This window comes from Engystomops pustulosus, chromosome 5, assembly GCF_040894005.1.
Source record: "Engystomops pustulosus chromosome 5, aEngPut4.maternal, whole genome shotgun sequence".
NCBI classification, from domain to species: domain Eukaryota; kingdom Metazoa; phylum Chordata; class Amphibia; order Anura; family Leptodactylidae; genus Engystomops; species Engystomops pustulosus.
The window spans coordinates 57,582,178-57,598,562 of NC_092415.1; the positions used below are offsets into that span (position 1 = coordinate 57,582,178).

The 16,385-nt window shown below is 41.1% G+C and overlaps 1 protein-coding gene across 3 annotated transcripts in view; it reads right to left on the minus strand.

Annotated features, from left to right (window-relative positions):
- The window catches only part of OSBPL1A (oxysterol binding protein like 1A), a 94,688-nt gene that overhangs the window by 9,616 nt on the left and 68,687 nt on the right, over window positions 1-16,385 (minus strand). For all 3 annotated transcript variants that reach the window (XM_072152055.1, XM_072152056.1, XM_072152057.1), the window contains 8 exons: window positions 12,713-12,788; window positions 10,808-10,942; window positions 8,606-8,703; window positions 7,752-7,934; window positions 6,113-6,220; window positions 5,938-6,027; window positions 3,594-3,720; window positions 2,076-2,192 (listed from right to left, as the gene is read on the minus strand). In XM_072152055.1, coding sequence (XP_072008156.1) covers window positions 2,076-2,192; window positions 3,594-3,720; window positions 5,938-6,027; window positions 6,113-6,220; window positions 7,752-7,934; window positions 8,606-8,703; window positions 10,808-10,942; window positions 12,713-12,788 — 934 coding nt within the window. The remainder of the gene's footprint in view (window positions 1-2,075; window positions 2,193-3,593; window positions 3,721-5,937; window positions 6,028-6,112; window positions 6,221-7,751; window positions 7,935-8,605; window positions 8,704-10,807; window positions 10,943-12,712; window positions 12,789-16,385) is intronic.

Below are 16,385 nucleotides of genomic sequence, written 5' to 3' on the forward strand. Positions count from 1 at the left end.
GGCCCTCCTGGTGGCATTGGTAAGAGCTCCTTCTTTTGCAGCAAACCTTATTCCTTCGGCAGATGCGTCAGCAAGGAAGGCAGTAGCAGATCTTAACAATGGTATGCTTTCCAGTAAGTCTTCTCTGGGAGTACCCTCCCGGATATGGGACTCTAATTTCCCCAGCCAGAAATATAGTGTTCTTGCTACCGAAGTGGCTCCTAAGTTCGATTTTAGGCTTAGCATGGAAGTTTCCCACACTTTCTTTAAAAGGGCTTCTGATTTCCTGTCCATTGGGTCTCTTAACTGAGCCGAATCTTCAAAGGGCAGGTCCATCTTCCTAGAGACCTTGGAAACCTGTACATCAACTTTGGGGAACGAGTCCCAATCCTTTGACTCTTCAGGGTCGAAGACTAAGCGTTTCCTGAAATTCTTAGAGACCGCGATTTTCCTCTCAGGGTCTCTCCATTCCTGACTAATTAGACCCCTAAGGGTATCATTGAGGGGAAAGACACGCTGTTTCCTGGCTTTGAGTCCCCCAAATAGTTCATCTTCGCGAGAAAGAGGGGGTTCCTCGTCCTCGAGGTTCAATGTATCTCTCATAGCTTTCAGAAGATCGTCCAGATCCTCATTTTGGAATAAGTAGCGGGAACATGTTGCTTGCTCACGATCCTGATGATCCTGGTCTCCCGCCAGAGAGCAGGAGGGAGAGTCTGAAATACACCCCTCTTCTTCCTCTGAGGAGGAAGCCGATACTATCCGAGCTTTCTTACGTGGGGGTGGGGCTCCCTGCGTAGCCGCCGCCACTGAAGAAACCACCTTCTCGTCTATAAAGGACTTAAGCTCGTCCATAAAAGACGTTTTCTCCTCCCGCATGAATTCTTCTATGCAGAGTCTGCAGATCGGTTTCTTATAGCCCTCTAGTAGTGTACGGAAGCACATACTGCATTTTTTAACAGGAATCCTGCTTTTTTCAGGTTTTTCTCTACTCTTTTCCTTTCCTGATTTCTCTTCCTTGCCTTTCCCCTTAGAAACTTGCTCCTAGGGAAGGAAGGCAAGGAGACAATGACTTGGAGCTCACACAAAAAACAGTTGTATATGTTGCCATACAGCACCACTCACGTGCACCGGGGGGTGGAGTAGGCCCAAGTCTGCCTCATCAGCCATTATGATGTCTGGGACGGCCGGCCAAGAAGAAAACGAGTCATAGACCTCAGACCAACTGACTACCCGCTATTTGAGGATTTAAATACCTGCATGGGGAGCCCATCCCCCTGTCGGTGGCTCCTACTGCGTCCCGCGCCCGGTCCGCGGTCACTTCCGGTCGCGACCGGAAGTCGTCATCGAACAGGGGGAATTCTGGGAAACGTAGTTTCCTGCGTCCGCGCGAGAGTCTGGTGACCAGCCCGCCGGAGAGGACGCCAGCCGGAACGAAGATAACTTCCAGGGAGAGCCCGCAGCCGCCGGGCTAACCGAGGATCTGTCCGGAGGGGAACTTGGACCGCAGTCGGCGTAACCCCAGGTAAGGCTTGGTGAGTATGGAGATCCTTCTCCGTTTTTTTTTTTTTTTTTCAAAACGTCCCCCCCCCCCCTTAGGAGGAGAGAGACCCTCTCTTGACCTGACCCCTGTAGGGACAGGAAGACACTGGCGGGAGGATGTGGGGGGAGGCTTTTAACCTCTCTGCTTCCTGTCCCTACAGAGGTCAAGGGTCATCCTCCTAGTGGGCCGTCATGGGGGACGTTATGGAAACAGCAAATAACTAGACAAGCAGTTACATGTGTTAAAGGTGAATTTGTGTTGCACACCGGTATAATCTATAGATGATGATAAGGTCAATAAAACAATGGGAACATATGAAAGATCAAAGTAGCCTGAATATAAGGATGTGGAATTGCACTGAATAGATTATATATCACCTGCATGTACATGCATTTTAATGCAGATTACACAAGCCTCTGGGGACACTACATTACATTGCAAGCAGTTTTGACCATACAAAACTGCACAAAAGACACACACCCTTTAATGTACATTGTCAGCACCAGAATGTGACATTGTTATAATGTATATTTATAAAAATTGGTGGAATGAGGACCTGTGTGGAATTCGATGGTCGGGGGGCTATTCGCCACAGCAGTGTACTCCCTGGAATAACTTGTACACTCTCGGAGTCTGGTAATGGCATTTCGTCTGGCTCCTCACCACCTCCAGACTGTAAAAGGCAGATGAGAGAACAGTACAAATAAGATTAAACATGCAGCATGGATCAACTTAAAAGGACAGTGAAAGTATAAAACACCTTATACTTACCCCGTTAAAGTTTTTCCAACAGGGGAGAGTAAAATATTGGTAATATGGAAACCTGTCTTCAGAAATAGGCCTAATAAACTACTACCATTATGTTGTCAAGCAGCTGAACACCTTCTAAATCAAGTTTCTTTCATGGCCCAGTGTGGTGGAATCATCAAAATACATCTACTGTATGTACTCTCGAATAAGCAGAGTTTTTCAGCACAAAGAACGAAAACCGCACCTTGGCTTATACACAAATCTATAAAAAATAAAGTTACATACTCCCCTTCTGTCCACTTCTGTCTTCTCTCTGCTATATCAGCAGGCAGAGGCGCGGACATGCCCCCTATACCGGCTGGCACACACTATGAATCAGCGGTATTGCCACCAATTACGTCATAGTGTGCATCGGCCGGCTGAGCGCATGGACGCGCCTCTGCTTGCTGTTACAGCAGAGAGAAGACAGAAGAGGGGCTGCGGGGACGGGAGCATCGGGGGAGCCGCGGCAAGCATCGGGGACCACCGGAAGGGGAGTATGTAAGTATGTATTTTTTTATGTACTGGGCAAACAGGGGGCTGGCTGGTTGTACACCAGAGGGGGCTCGCCGGCTGTACATCACATGATGTGGAAGGTGTTCAGCTGCTTGACAACATACTGGTCGTGATTTGTGATTTGCCAATTTCTGATGCCAGGTTACCTTTAAAGGAAATATACCATCAAAATCAAGCATGATAAACCAGAACACTTATTCATAGATCCAGGCACTGTGACTGTTGTGATCTTATATTTGTTACCAATTTCCTCCTTCCTTCAAAATTAACTTTGATGCTAATTATGCTAATAAGCCAGATGAGCTCTGGTGCAGTTTACCAGAAGCCCTCCGTGCTGCAGCTACACATGTAGTTTCACAGTGCTGTTACTCTAACCCTCCACCAGCTCCATCTGCACTTCCCCGTCCCTCTTCCTGCTGTGATATCAGCAGCAGTGAGTGGACAGGGTGAGGGGGGAGGGGGGGGGGGGGGGGAGTCCTCCTCTACAGTGTAATAGCCTGTGCAGCTACAGCAACAGAGTCTGGTAATACACCCATCCCATCTTGATCATTAGCATAATGTTAAAAGTTGCTTTTAAAAGAAAAGAGGCCATGGATAAATAGAAGGAGATTACCACAATCGCTGTCTCTGGATTTAGGAGTAAGTGTTTATCGTGCTCGATTTTGATTGTACATTTCCTTTGAGGCTTGGGCTATAGGACACTATAAATCTCAAAATTTCTAGCCAAAAAACTTTTTAGCTGTATTTTAGTTGCAAAAAAAGACTTTACCTGTTTGGAGTTTTTCTTATCATCTCCATTCTTCTTATCATTCTTTTTAAATGTCTCAAACCCAGCTGGATCAATACTATAGAGACACTCTGTCCACTTTCCATACAAAGAAGAAAGCTTCTTTTTGCTGCATTTACAATAAATAACACATCACTCTTTGCTGTATGTGGCACACACATTTATACAGTATCAGTACAAAGAGCGATCCTATAGTGAAGTGGTGGCGAACCTATGGCACAGGTGCCAGAGGCGGCACTCAGAGCCCTCTCTGTGGGCACCTAGGACATCACCCCAGAATAGAGTTGACCTGACAGGGCTCAAAGAATGTACAAGAAGAATTGTTGGGCCAGCACAGGGACCCTGGAGAGAAGCTGCAAATAGCCCGAATTTGCCCTCCTCCTTTCAACTGCGTTGGTGTCCATAGCAATAAGTTGCTGCCTAAATTGTTGTGCTGGCACTTTGCCATAAATAAGGGGCTTTTGGTTGAAGTTTGGGCACTCAGGATCTAAAAGTTTTGCCATCACTGCTATAGTGCACTCTTGAGGTAAAAAAAAAAATTTAATAACTCTGTTGAAATTGAACTGGATAGTTAAGATGAGAAGAGTATAACTAGTTTCTAGAGTTGATAATATAGATAATCATCGTTGGTGATCTAACACAAATCCTGAATGGGATAAGGAAAACATAGCCTTGCCATTTAGGGCCGTCATGCAAGGTAGCTAAAAAGGCAAGGTTTCAAAAACAGGTTTGTAGAGAGGGGGAACCCATAGCCTTAGCTCACTAATAAAGCATTAGACAAGACTCAAAGTCAAATTGTCTAACCAGCTGCAAAACAAAGCTCACATACATGTGCTCCTATTGTTGTAGTTGATTTGGCTTTGTTCTCTCTCTTTTATGGTGTTGTACCCTAGTACCCATATCTGTGAGATGTAAATGTTATCGACTCGTTATAAAATTTACAAAATAAAAGAAAAATAAAAGGAAGATACAGGGGCACATTCATTACTTCTTCTATGCCAGTTTTCTCGCATAGAAACACTGAAATCATTGCAAGTTCTTGAACAATTCAGGAAATTGTGATCATCATCACGACTATACAACCTGCACGCCATGTTTACATCTATATAAAATGTGATCTGGTAGCAAGGGGTCATATCCCATATTCTTTACATTGTTACTCAATGAAGGGAGCTATTACAACAGTGATGCATTACAAGGCCATTGTGGCCACCGTCCAGTTGCAGTGGTCACATCCTGTATGCAAGTCAATGGAGGGAAAGCTAAAGAAGAAGAGTTACTGTTACATATTTTAGGCCATTTGTAGAGGTTTAAAAAATTTTTTTTATAAAAATTGAGCTTTGTTGAAGTGAATGTCACCACATTTTCACAAATACAGCTAGTGACAGGTTCCTATAGAGCCCTATTAACTAACTGACCCCCTTCTTTTAGCTAAAAATGGTTTCACTCACATCCACATGAATCACCTTTATCTTTTATTACCTGGCATCAGAGGGGGCGTGTGCTGCTCTGCTGGCCCCTCCCATCTACTCCTCCCCATGTCTCATGCCTTTTCTCAGCATGTCATGTGACCAAGGTGACACCATCACAGATCCTTTAACATTAGCATAATCCTTTAGCATTATCTGATCACATGAAATCACAGCAGCCTCCATGGACTTCTAGTCATCCCCATCGTCATTGAACTTTTGCTCCTCTCCAGCCTCCATGGATGCTGCTGTGATTTTAGGTGATCAGATACATACAGGAGGTAGATGTTGCTGATCTAACAGGACCTTAGATTATGTCATCCTGGTCAAATGACTAAGTGCCCAATGATTTAATAGAGCCCTCTCTAAATGTCCCATACACACAACCTGTCAGTCAGGAACAAGGAGGTATTGCAGTGTAAGTAAATTTTAATACACATGACTCAAATTAGTGTAAAAAACTCACATCTGGCGAGTTGCATATCAGTTTACAAACTATTAATATTGCAGCCATGGAAAGGAACCATTTAGGTATAAGGGCAATGCTTTTAAATCATAGGTTTTAAATGAAGCCTTATTTTGGCTGGATTCACTTGCGGCGCTCAGTCCTCCAGCTCTCTAGCGTGCAGCCCCATATATGTGTGTGTATGCATCCTTAGGGTGAACAAATTGATAAATTATAAAAAAAAGAATACATTATCTTGTATAATAGTAAGAACTAAATAAATGTGAGAAAACATATCATAAAAACACAATTTTTTTTAAATAAACCTAGAATGTTCGATTCCCATAGTTTGCTTATACAATTCTAATGCTTTCCAATTGCATCATTCTTTAAATAAAGACTACCCACTTACCTCTTGTCTTGAACATATCCCTCTACTTTGTGTAATTCCTTTCCAAAAAGACCACAAGGCTTGAAATTTAGAATGCATTTATCACCAGTCCTAGAAAGGGATATATATTAATATCTGGTCTACACAAATGTTGCCAAGTTTGGATAAAGGAAAAATGTTGACTATACAAACTTACTTGTGATTAGTGATTTCCATATTGCCATACTGCTCAATCCATAGCTTGCCAACAATTATATTATGTACACAGCAAGTAGGGTTTGTCCATGTATAAGCCTCATTGTGCCTAAGGAACAGAAACAGATTACCAGCCAAAGTACCCAAATGAGAGTCATGCCAAGACATTATAAAGGAGAACATAACAGTGAAAAAAAAAAAAAAAAAGAAGAAGAAAGGCATTTGCGTCCACTACCGCAATATCAAAAATCAGGTATACAAGGGAACCACAGGTTCCACAGATGCTGGTGTACTTTGTGAAAAAAGAAAGACACGCCACCACACCTCTCTCTTATGCCCCACTGGCCTGAATAAAGAACTACATTTTTTGGTGAATGACCCCCTTCATTCTCTTTCTTTTTCCTGGAAACATTGGTTAGACTACTCCTTTATAAACAAACATATTAATGTGTTTTCATATGGAGGGGTTGTCCCATGAAGGCAAATTATTTCCTACCCAAACCATAGGTGATCGGTTTACAATTTTCTTGGGTTTGACTGCTGGGAGCCCAAGTAATTAGGTAAACTTAAGCCTCTCCATTCCCTTCCCTGGAGATGCATAGGAACACTGGCAGCTCCACAGAAGTAAATGGAGCACTAGTCACACGAGTGCCTGCCTCCTAAGTTCCCCCAATAATAATAATACAGTGTCATAGCAAAAGATCAACGCTCCCCGATGACGCCATGGGGAGCGACGATCTAAGCCAACATGTCGGCGCCCACGCGCCTTCAGCTTTTTAATGTTGCCAGAGGGTTTGTGCAACAATATGGAGCAAACGCTCACCAGCAAACACCCCCAGATGACGCGTGAACATCAACATGGTGGGCACAAGTCGGCATGCGGGAGAGGATAAGGGGGTGATCGCTGCTCGCACCACTCCTCTCTATGGAAAATAGCAGCTGCACGGCCTTCGATACGGCCAAAGATAGATCAGGCTTTTTGCGGCTATGGCTCGGTGCGGCAAACTTGCGGCCGTCTCCCTGTCGGTCGTGTGCATGCGCCCTGGCAGGGACGATTGTTCATGGACAGAGAGATCACATGACGCTTCATCTGTGGCCATGTTATGGTCAGGAATGTCTGGCAGATGAGGTAAGAGACATGAGCCTTCACTTTACATATCAAAGAGATGCAGAATTTTTAATAGATGTATATTGGTAAATTACACAATATCTTGCCCCCAACCAACCCCTTTAAGGTCAATCAATACAATGAAACAATAGTCTCATATCACCCTGGGTTTCTTTTCGTGAATCCCACCGATGAACCAAATTATGCTCTATTTACTACAAATGAGGCAAAACATTTACTTAGAAAGAATGCAATATTTTCCTAATATATTTTGATTATGCAATAAATATTAATTTTCCAGAAGCTGTAGATAGCCTTCAGTGTAGGGCTTGTTTGATATTTCCCTCCATCTAGACTACAGGGGTCTTTATCTATTGCCAGTTTGATAAGTGAGGTTGCGCAACAGGTGCCACCAATACTTAGTAACCCCTTTTATTATGCCTATATCTTTACCACATATGATATTAAGATGTAAATAATTATAAGTGTTCACCAACAGTTGATATTTCTGTAAAACTTATTTTTTACTCACTTCAGAAGTTCCAGTGTTATTATTCCTTTGGGTTCTGCTTCAACACTTTTGCCCCAGAACTTAAGTTTTGGATAGATTGATCCATGAAATACAAAGTCATTAGAAAGACCTTCTGCATGGAAAGCGCTTATTGGTGGATGGTGGCTGACCTGTTCTGAAATAAGTCTAAATCCCAGATCATCACTAAAATACAAAAATACAAACAGACATTCTGTAGCCTAGCAGAAAATTTGTGTATATACACACACATCATTACTTGTCTAACTACTACTATTACAATTCTTTGTACAAGGCTGCATATGATGTAAATGCACCTGGCTAAAGTAGATTTATGGGCAAAAAGACATCAGTCGATCAAGAAATCCCAAACAGATGGTCAATCATTATATTATATGGTCAATAATGTAGATCATTGGGAATGTGGATCAACATTTCATGCGGATCAAAAATGTTTTTCAACATTTCTTTTGGTTCAGAGGCAGACTGCAGCAACTTACTCTGTAAATCTGTGAAAATGGGTTACTCTGATATTTATTTGTGATTTTAACAAAACAAAATGAACAATGGTTCTATTGTGATGGGAACAATAGCACTGTATGAGCAGCTCTATTCATGACTGCTTGGTACTGGAGAGTGCTTGTTACTATATACTCGACTGGTACCATATTTCTACCATCCAGAGACAGGAACCGATCCAGGGCTCAGGTACTTAGTATATTATAGCCGCCGTGCAATAAAATTATAATTCTATGCAAAAATTATATGGATTTGGATTTCTGCTACATTTTATAATTATTAGGCATGCTTGACAGATCGAATATCTCTTTTCATAACTTTTTGTTAAGGTCCCTTACCGAACTAATTCATACGTTTCTCCAAGGAGGGGGTTAAATGGTTTTCCTGTACGTTCCCATTGTGATGCAACTGCTGAGACAGCGAAGGCAGCGACACACTAAGACAGAATATCAGAAAAAAAAGTGATCGCATTACATATGCAAAAATTGATGTTTTATTAAACAAAGTGATCTGTTAAAGTTGGGGTTCTTTTTGGCTATAATCAGGTCATGTGCCATTTAAAGGCAGGTCATTGTTGCAACCAATCACTAATCTCAGTGGCGAACTCTATACACGAACACCCCCTTATAGTGGTAAAACTAGAAGATCACGTCATCTAATAACTGAGTGGGCCGATGGACAGAGGAGTCAGATATGTTTATTGTTCTTATTTTAACACAAAAAAGCATCAAAAACAGATTTTGATGGAGCTGGCAACCCCTTTAGGTGCTAAAGTTTCATAAGATTTTCTTGTACTGTAGAATTGCAGTACAGCCACTTACACATACACTTGAACACGACTGAGCTGCAATTACAATGTAATTTTTTTTGTTGTTGTTTAGTCTCATAAAATAGTAAGAAAGCAACAGTGTCATGAAAAGAGGAAGAAGAATTGAAGTCAATAGTAAAAAAAAAAATCTCTGCTGGAAGTTCCTTATGTAATGGAATAGTCCAGCCACAGGTATTAGTTTTTCAATAATTCTATTAAAGGGGTTGTCCGAGACCATAAAAAATATATGATATGTGGCCGGAATGGGGCTGCTAAAAAAAAAATATAAAACATTTACTCGGCTCAGCAGTCCCTCCCAGTATCCCGCGGTGTACTCTCTCCCAGCCCTGCACCCCATCACCAGGGACCTCATTTTCAATAAAGACAGGTTGCAGAAGCTTATTACACCTGCAGTGCAAATCTGCCTTCCTGCCTTTTCTAAGCATTTACTATATAATTGTGTGTTATAACTTACCTTGCACCCTGACAAAATCCTGGGGTAGTCACATGGGCGGTACTTTAGTTTGGATGCATTTCAGATCTTAGCCCCCACCTTTGTGTTCATGTACAGCTCCTCCTCCTGTTCCTTCTCATAGGTCACAGCCAGGTGATCTGACATCAGTGGGGAGGGACAAGCTGTACAGGAGCAAAAAGATGGGGGCAGCCTGCAGCTCAGACAAGTCACATGTTTTTTTAAATGGATCAAAAACCAAAGCCCAGCCTCTGTGACTACCCCAGGATTTTGATAGGATGCAAGAGTAAGTTATAACACACAATTATATAGCTATGCAAATGTTTAGAAAAGGCAGAAGGGCATTTTGCACTGCAGGTGTGATGGGATTTTACAATCTGTCTTTAGTGAAAATGAGGTTCCTGGTGACAGGTTCCCTTTAAGGGTGCATGCAAGCTGCGCAGAATTCAGTCGCCACACGCACCTGTTCCCATGTCTCACTGCATGCTACAGTGCTGGGATACGGGGACGGGTGGGTGTGGCCAGCCGTTTTTTGCCTTTTTACAAAAAAAAAATAAAAAATTGTACTTTGCTTGCTATACTGTGCTATACACACACCCTACCAGTGACCAATCTTGCCACCGTTTGTAAATTACAGTCATAATAAAAATATGCACTGAACTGCAAGGGTATCTTAAGCTAGCGAAATAAAATTCTAGTCAGATTGATAGGAATATTTTGTATACTTGTCACCAGGAATATTTTTTTTTTTTTGCTGACAGGTTCCAATAGCCCATGATATGAGGATTAAAGAAAATTCCGCTGTCAGCATTCTGAACACTGCCACTACTTTATAAACCTATTTCACATTACCTGTTTCCCTGCCAGTGGCTTGTGGAGAGTACTGTCGGGTGGGGGTGGGGGGTGTAGAGGGGCATTCTTTTCTTCACCTCTACACCATCCCCCTCCCACCCCTGCCTCCCTACAGCTGCCCCCCTCCCCAGAAACTCACCACACTGCTGGAAGGGAGCCAGGTAATGTGAAATAAAGTTTGAATTAAAGTAGTTGCAGTATTTAAAATGTTGACAACATTTGTTTAAAATCAACAAAACGATTGTCCAACTTTCTTCAGCTAAAATTGACATTTCTATCGACAAATTCGCTTTAATAATCATAGAAAGGTTTATATGCAGTACAACTTAAGTCTTAAGTAGGTTCTCAAAATAATGAAATAAAAAAAACAAGAAAAAAAATGTAACTTTTTTCCAGCCAGTAAATCACCTTCATTCTTTCTATGGGATCTGTACATTGATTTGCTTTATGGATGAGGTATGTGTGCTCCATATATTCTGACAGGCGCTGTAGAAAGCTTAGCGGCTCATTGAATATTACAGGCATTGTGATCTTCGATAATTCCTGGAATGGGGAGAAGAAAAATTGTTATGACATGTAAAGCTTTTCCAAAGATATCATCATTTAAATAACGTCAGATTTGACCTGGACATTCAGACACCAATGACCTTTGGTCACTAAGAGGTTAATGGCATTATGCCTCTATTCTCTAGTGTTTCTAAATCAATGTTACTAAAAGTGTTACTATGTATGTCTTTAAAAAGCTTTAGATAATGTACAGGCAGTCCCCGGGTTACATACAAGATAGGGTCTGTAGGTTTGTTCTTAAGTTGAATTTGTATGCAAGTCGGAACTGTATACTTTATCATTGTAATCCCAGACAGAACTTTTTGGTCTCTGTGACAATTGGATTTTAAAAATGTTGGGTTGTCATAAGAATCAGGATTAACACTAAAGCTTCATTACAGACACATTTGATAACTGTTACAGCTCTTTATTGTAGCCTAGGACTAAAGGACAATAAATTACCAATATCCAGTGGTCCGTTTGTAACTAGGGGTCGTATGTAAGTCGAGTGTTCTTAAGTAGGGGACCGCCTGTATTTGGGAAAGTTTTTGGGCCCTTTAAAACTTCTCACATTGTATTTTGTCATTATGTCATAACAAAAAAAATAAAGGCCTATGCTCTCGCATGATGAAGTAAAAAAAATTTCAGAAATCTTAGATCAACACAACATTTTATTTGTCATTACATTTAAGTATTCAGACTCCCTACTCAATACCTGAGTCGATGCCCCCATGGCAGTGATTACAGCCTCCAGTATTACCTTGTAGAATACCACAAGGTTTGCCCACCTAAATGTAAGAATTTTATGGTTTCTCCAGGGACATTGCATTTGTCCTTGAAAGGCCCAGCCAGACCCTGCCTTTACACCAATGCAGAGTTGTCTCTAAACTGTCTTGGTTATGTGTTTAGGATCATTGGAGGTTAGAAGGTGAAGCGTTGACACATTCTTATTGTAAGGATTGCATTGGGAAAGTAATGCATTTTTTCCTGATATGGTTCCTAGAAATGGTTAAATCAGATCAGAGTATCTCATATTTCGAGAGTCCTTTATGTAACTTTTTTATGGCCCAAATTGATCAAAAACAGGGCAAATTGCACTATGAGCAATTTTTCCTGTGAAATGTGCAGGGTGCACCAGATTCATGAATTGTGCCACATGTTCTTCACGAATATGGTGCACCCTGCAACTTTTTTTTTTTTTTTGGTGCACCTTCAACAAGGAGCCTTTAGACAACGCATGATAAATGTGTTGTGTGGTCCGACTGTGCACCAGAACACCCTTTTCAGTGACAAAATTTGTTTACTGTTGGGCATAGTGCAGCCGAAACACAAATGTGGTGCAGACACTTTATAAATACATGTGCAAGCAGTTTGCACAAAAAAAAAAAAAACAGTGTGCAAGGTCAGGCAGAAAACTGGTGCAGAGGCTTTGATAAATGTGGACCTATGTGTCTTTTTACCAGCTAGTAGAGTGTTGTAGTGATGGTTGATCTCTTTGGGTAGTTTCTTGCTCACAGGATGTTTGGAGCTCAGCCAGGGAGACCAGGCTGTGACCAATGCATTTCCCACTCTTCTACAAGAGTCAATACGTTTTCCCATTTATTTGTGGCTAAATTGGGGATATTATATAATATTCACATGTTCATAAATATTAATGCTAGATTAGATTAATGCTCATTCCATTCCAGTTATTCTCCATTATACTTGTCATTCCAATGTTATTTTAAACACATTGATTAAACAGATAGTGGAGAAGAATGTGCTTACCATTCCAATGCACTTCCGTAAGATACTCCAAATGCTGAAATCATTTCTGGAAAACATTGGGGAGGGCAGCGTTGTTCTGATAAAAGAAACAAACTGTTCAGCCACGAGAGACACGACAATTCAGAAATATCTATTTTACTTTGTGTCGGTGATTTAATACAGAGAAAGTCTATAATAAGCAGATTTCTCATCATACATTCATTCTTTCAACAAAATTATTGTACTGAAGAGTTAATTGTGCCAATTTTTCCAAATACCACTACTACTGTTTTTAGACTCATGGCAGGAGGCAAACTCAGACTATTCTAGATAGCAGGTGGTGGATCTAAACATTCATAGATTCACAGATGCAATTGTCATGCTCCAGAAACTATAAAATTATTTTATAAACATGTTTTAAAATAGCAATGATAAAGGTGGTATAGGAAAAAATGAAATAAGTTATGTCTGCTTTATTAGTAAGGTCATCCGTATTGAGTCCTTTGAACGGCAGGTTTATGGGTAAATCTACAGTTCTTTTGTAGCACAACCACATTTGAGAAGATTTTTTTTAATATTGTGATATTGATAGCCTGCCCTTAGGATACATTATCAGCTCAACTCCTCCAACCTGCTTATATCAGGAGCTACAATTGCCATTTTTTTTTCATTGAATTTTTACACACAAAACACAAGATGCATCATGACAAAACAACTAAACAAGACATACAATTGTCTAAGCCTTGAAGTTCTATTCCAGGAGTAACAAGAATATAAGGAGAAAAAGGCGAGGAGAAGAAAGTGAGAAAAATAAATTTCTTCTACAAGGTTATGTTAATACTTGCAAAGTACACCTATTGGGATCACATGCGTGAGTGCGTCGGTCGTGGAAAATGTTTCTAGACTTGATGGGGGCAGTAAGTTGCAGGTATGGTGTTACAGGTTGGGAAATCCTAGGAACTGCAACTGAAGGGTTCACTTCCCGGGCACATGGGAACAATGATGGGGGCATTAAAACATATTTATTGGACACGCAACCTGCAGTTCTGTACATACTGCTTTTTCTTTTATAAAGCACTGTCTACACATGATAGGGGAACCTGTCACCAGGGACCTCATTTTAGCTAAAGGCAAAAAAGGTGTTTTTCCTATCCCATCCTGGAAAACTTATTTGCATATTACTCATGAAAGTCAGATAACACGACCCTCCATCTGTGGCCATATTATGGTAGGAAATGTCTGGCTCATGAGGCAGGAGAGCTCTCCTTACGGAGACTTCCAATTGAGGCCACCCTGTAGACATGTGGAGACTTTTAGCCAGTGATGCTCCTCTAGAGAATTTGGGAAATATGCAAGTACATTTTCCAGGATGTGAGTAGGAAAACCATACTCATGGGGGCGGCCTTTTAAGGTAGCAAAGAGAGGCAATCATCCTGCCAGTACCTTGTGGTAGTATTCACAAATAAAATATTAAGGTCTTGGCATGAGGATCCTGGATAGTCAGAGTTCACATGACCCCCAATCTGCGGCCATTTCATGGACAGGAATGTCAGGCTCCTGAGGTAATAGACAGGAGGCTTCACTTATTTCACATATCACGAAAACAGAACTTTTAATAGATGTATATTGGTAATTTACCTATTCTCTTGCCCCCCACACTTACACACACACACTAAACATGAGGTTAAGTGACCAACCCCTTCACCATTATCGGGGAAAATCGCCTCAACATGGAGCACTGGCTTATGTGATTTCAGCACTGGAGGAGGCATGTAACAAGCAGCAGGTTGTGAACCCGCTGTGCCATCTAACTGGTTTGACTGTGCCACACACTAAGGGCGTTATCCCTTGACCTCTCCGGTATTCACCCTTTTACCCCTATACACGGATGTGGACTTCACTGCGGAAAGATCTCAAAGCCGCTACCTCTTGTGGTGGTCCCAGTATAGATAGCAGCTAGCCTAGCGGACACAGGGACAGCGGTAAGTGGTACCAATGGGTCAGGCAGAGCGGGTAGCCAAAGTCAGTCTGGAGTCGAGGCAGGTGAAATACAATCAGAGTTAGGAACAGGCAGAAGGTCATGGCAGACAGCACAGGATCAGGAAACAAGCCGGGGTCTGATACCATGGAGTACAGAACAGGAACGGAGTCAGAGAATAAGCCGGGGTCACACATGAGAAGACAAGCACAATCAGATACCATACAGCAGTACTAGCAAGCTAGGAACCTTTGCTCAGGTGTGGAAAATAGGGCATGCTGGACTATATGGCTGGAGGTACACGCTGATAGGCTGGGAGAGAGGCTGGGCTGCTTCTTTAAGGAGAGAGAGGTGCCGGCCCGCGAAGCAGTGTCCGGGCACGGCGGCTGAAAGTAAACCTGCGATGGGGAACGCGACAAGGGGTGGAACTAATCGCCAGCGTTATAAGGTGGTGGACTACTATAGATTCATTTACTGTATACAAAATGTGTTTAAGAGATGCAACATCTCCTTCTTTGGTATTTCCTCTAAGAAGAAGACTATACTTTGTGCCCATCTCATAGTTATGCGGGTAGCATAACAGTAATAAGGTGATCTTACCCGATTTTAAATTGAAAATTTGTGGCCAACATTATTTTCGCCATGAGCGCTTGTTATGGTTTTTTTTAAGTTTCATAATTATATAACTAATTCTAGTTAATTCTCCTTCTACAAATAGTCCACCTCCACCTGTGTTTTATGTAATCTTAATATGACTAAAGTACTGTTCACACCTGCACTGGAGGCTCACAGGTTATGTGAAAAGTGTGTCAAACTCCACATTACAGATTTTGCTCCCACCAAAAAAAAAAAAAAAAAAAAAAAAAAAAAGGAAAAATGGAAATAATGCAGAGATGAACATTCCTCCATACAAACAGAATGTCAGCAAAACTGGATCAACCCCTGTCCCCCTTGCAAGAATTATCCACAGAAATCCTGTAATAATGTACTAAGGTTGTACATTGCAAAAATTCATCTCATAGATCTAATTGGAAATTCTAATTTTCATTTTTGTATGGTTCCCATAACTGTGTGTATGATATACGTTTATTTATTTTTCCTATAATCGTGGCAACATTGCGGTCTTAACCCTCTGTATTGGTAGGAAATATGGCGACTTGCATTCCTTTACAACTGGTACATTACAGACCTGCTCAATTTTAAGATCAGTAAGAAGCTGAACTCCACTGAATTAGTCCATTGCTATTTTGAACTGGGAAAGGATATGTAAGATGATATGGAATTGAAACATTTTTTGCTTGAAATTGTTGCATCTACACAGTTGCACCTATTCAATGACATGAGTGGACATGTCACAGCTTCATACTCAGCAAACTTAAGATTCCATGAATGTGAAAAAATTTGTATCCCTTTTCACAATTATTAATGTAAAATATAAACTTAAGAATACACTAATATGTTCCAAAACAAATCAAGTGTTCTTATTCAGGATGGTATTTAGCGGGCACAGTACAGCAGAAATCCAGAGAGAATTAATGCAATTTTCCATTTTTTTTAGTGTTTGTTTATTTTTAGAACTTGTTCATTCTTATTTTTGGGGCAGAAATAAAAATGAAAAAACTAAACAATACAAGGAAAAATACAAAAATTGGGCTTGCTTATTTTCCAACACATTGTTAATACCTCCCTAGTTTTGGGAAATATACATTGGTGTCA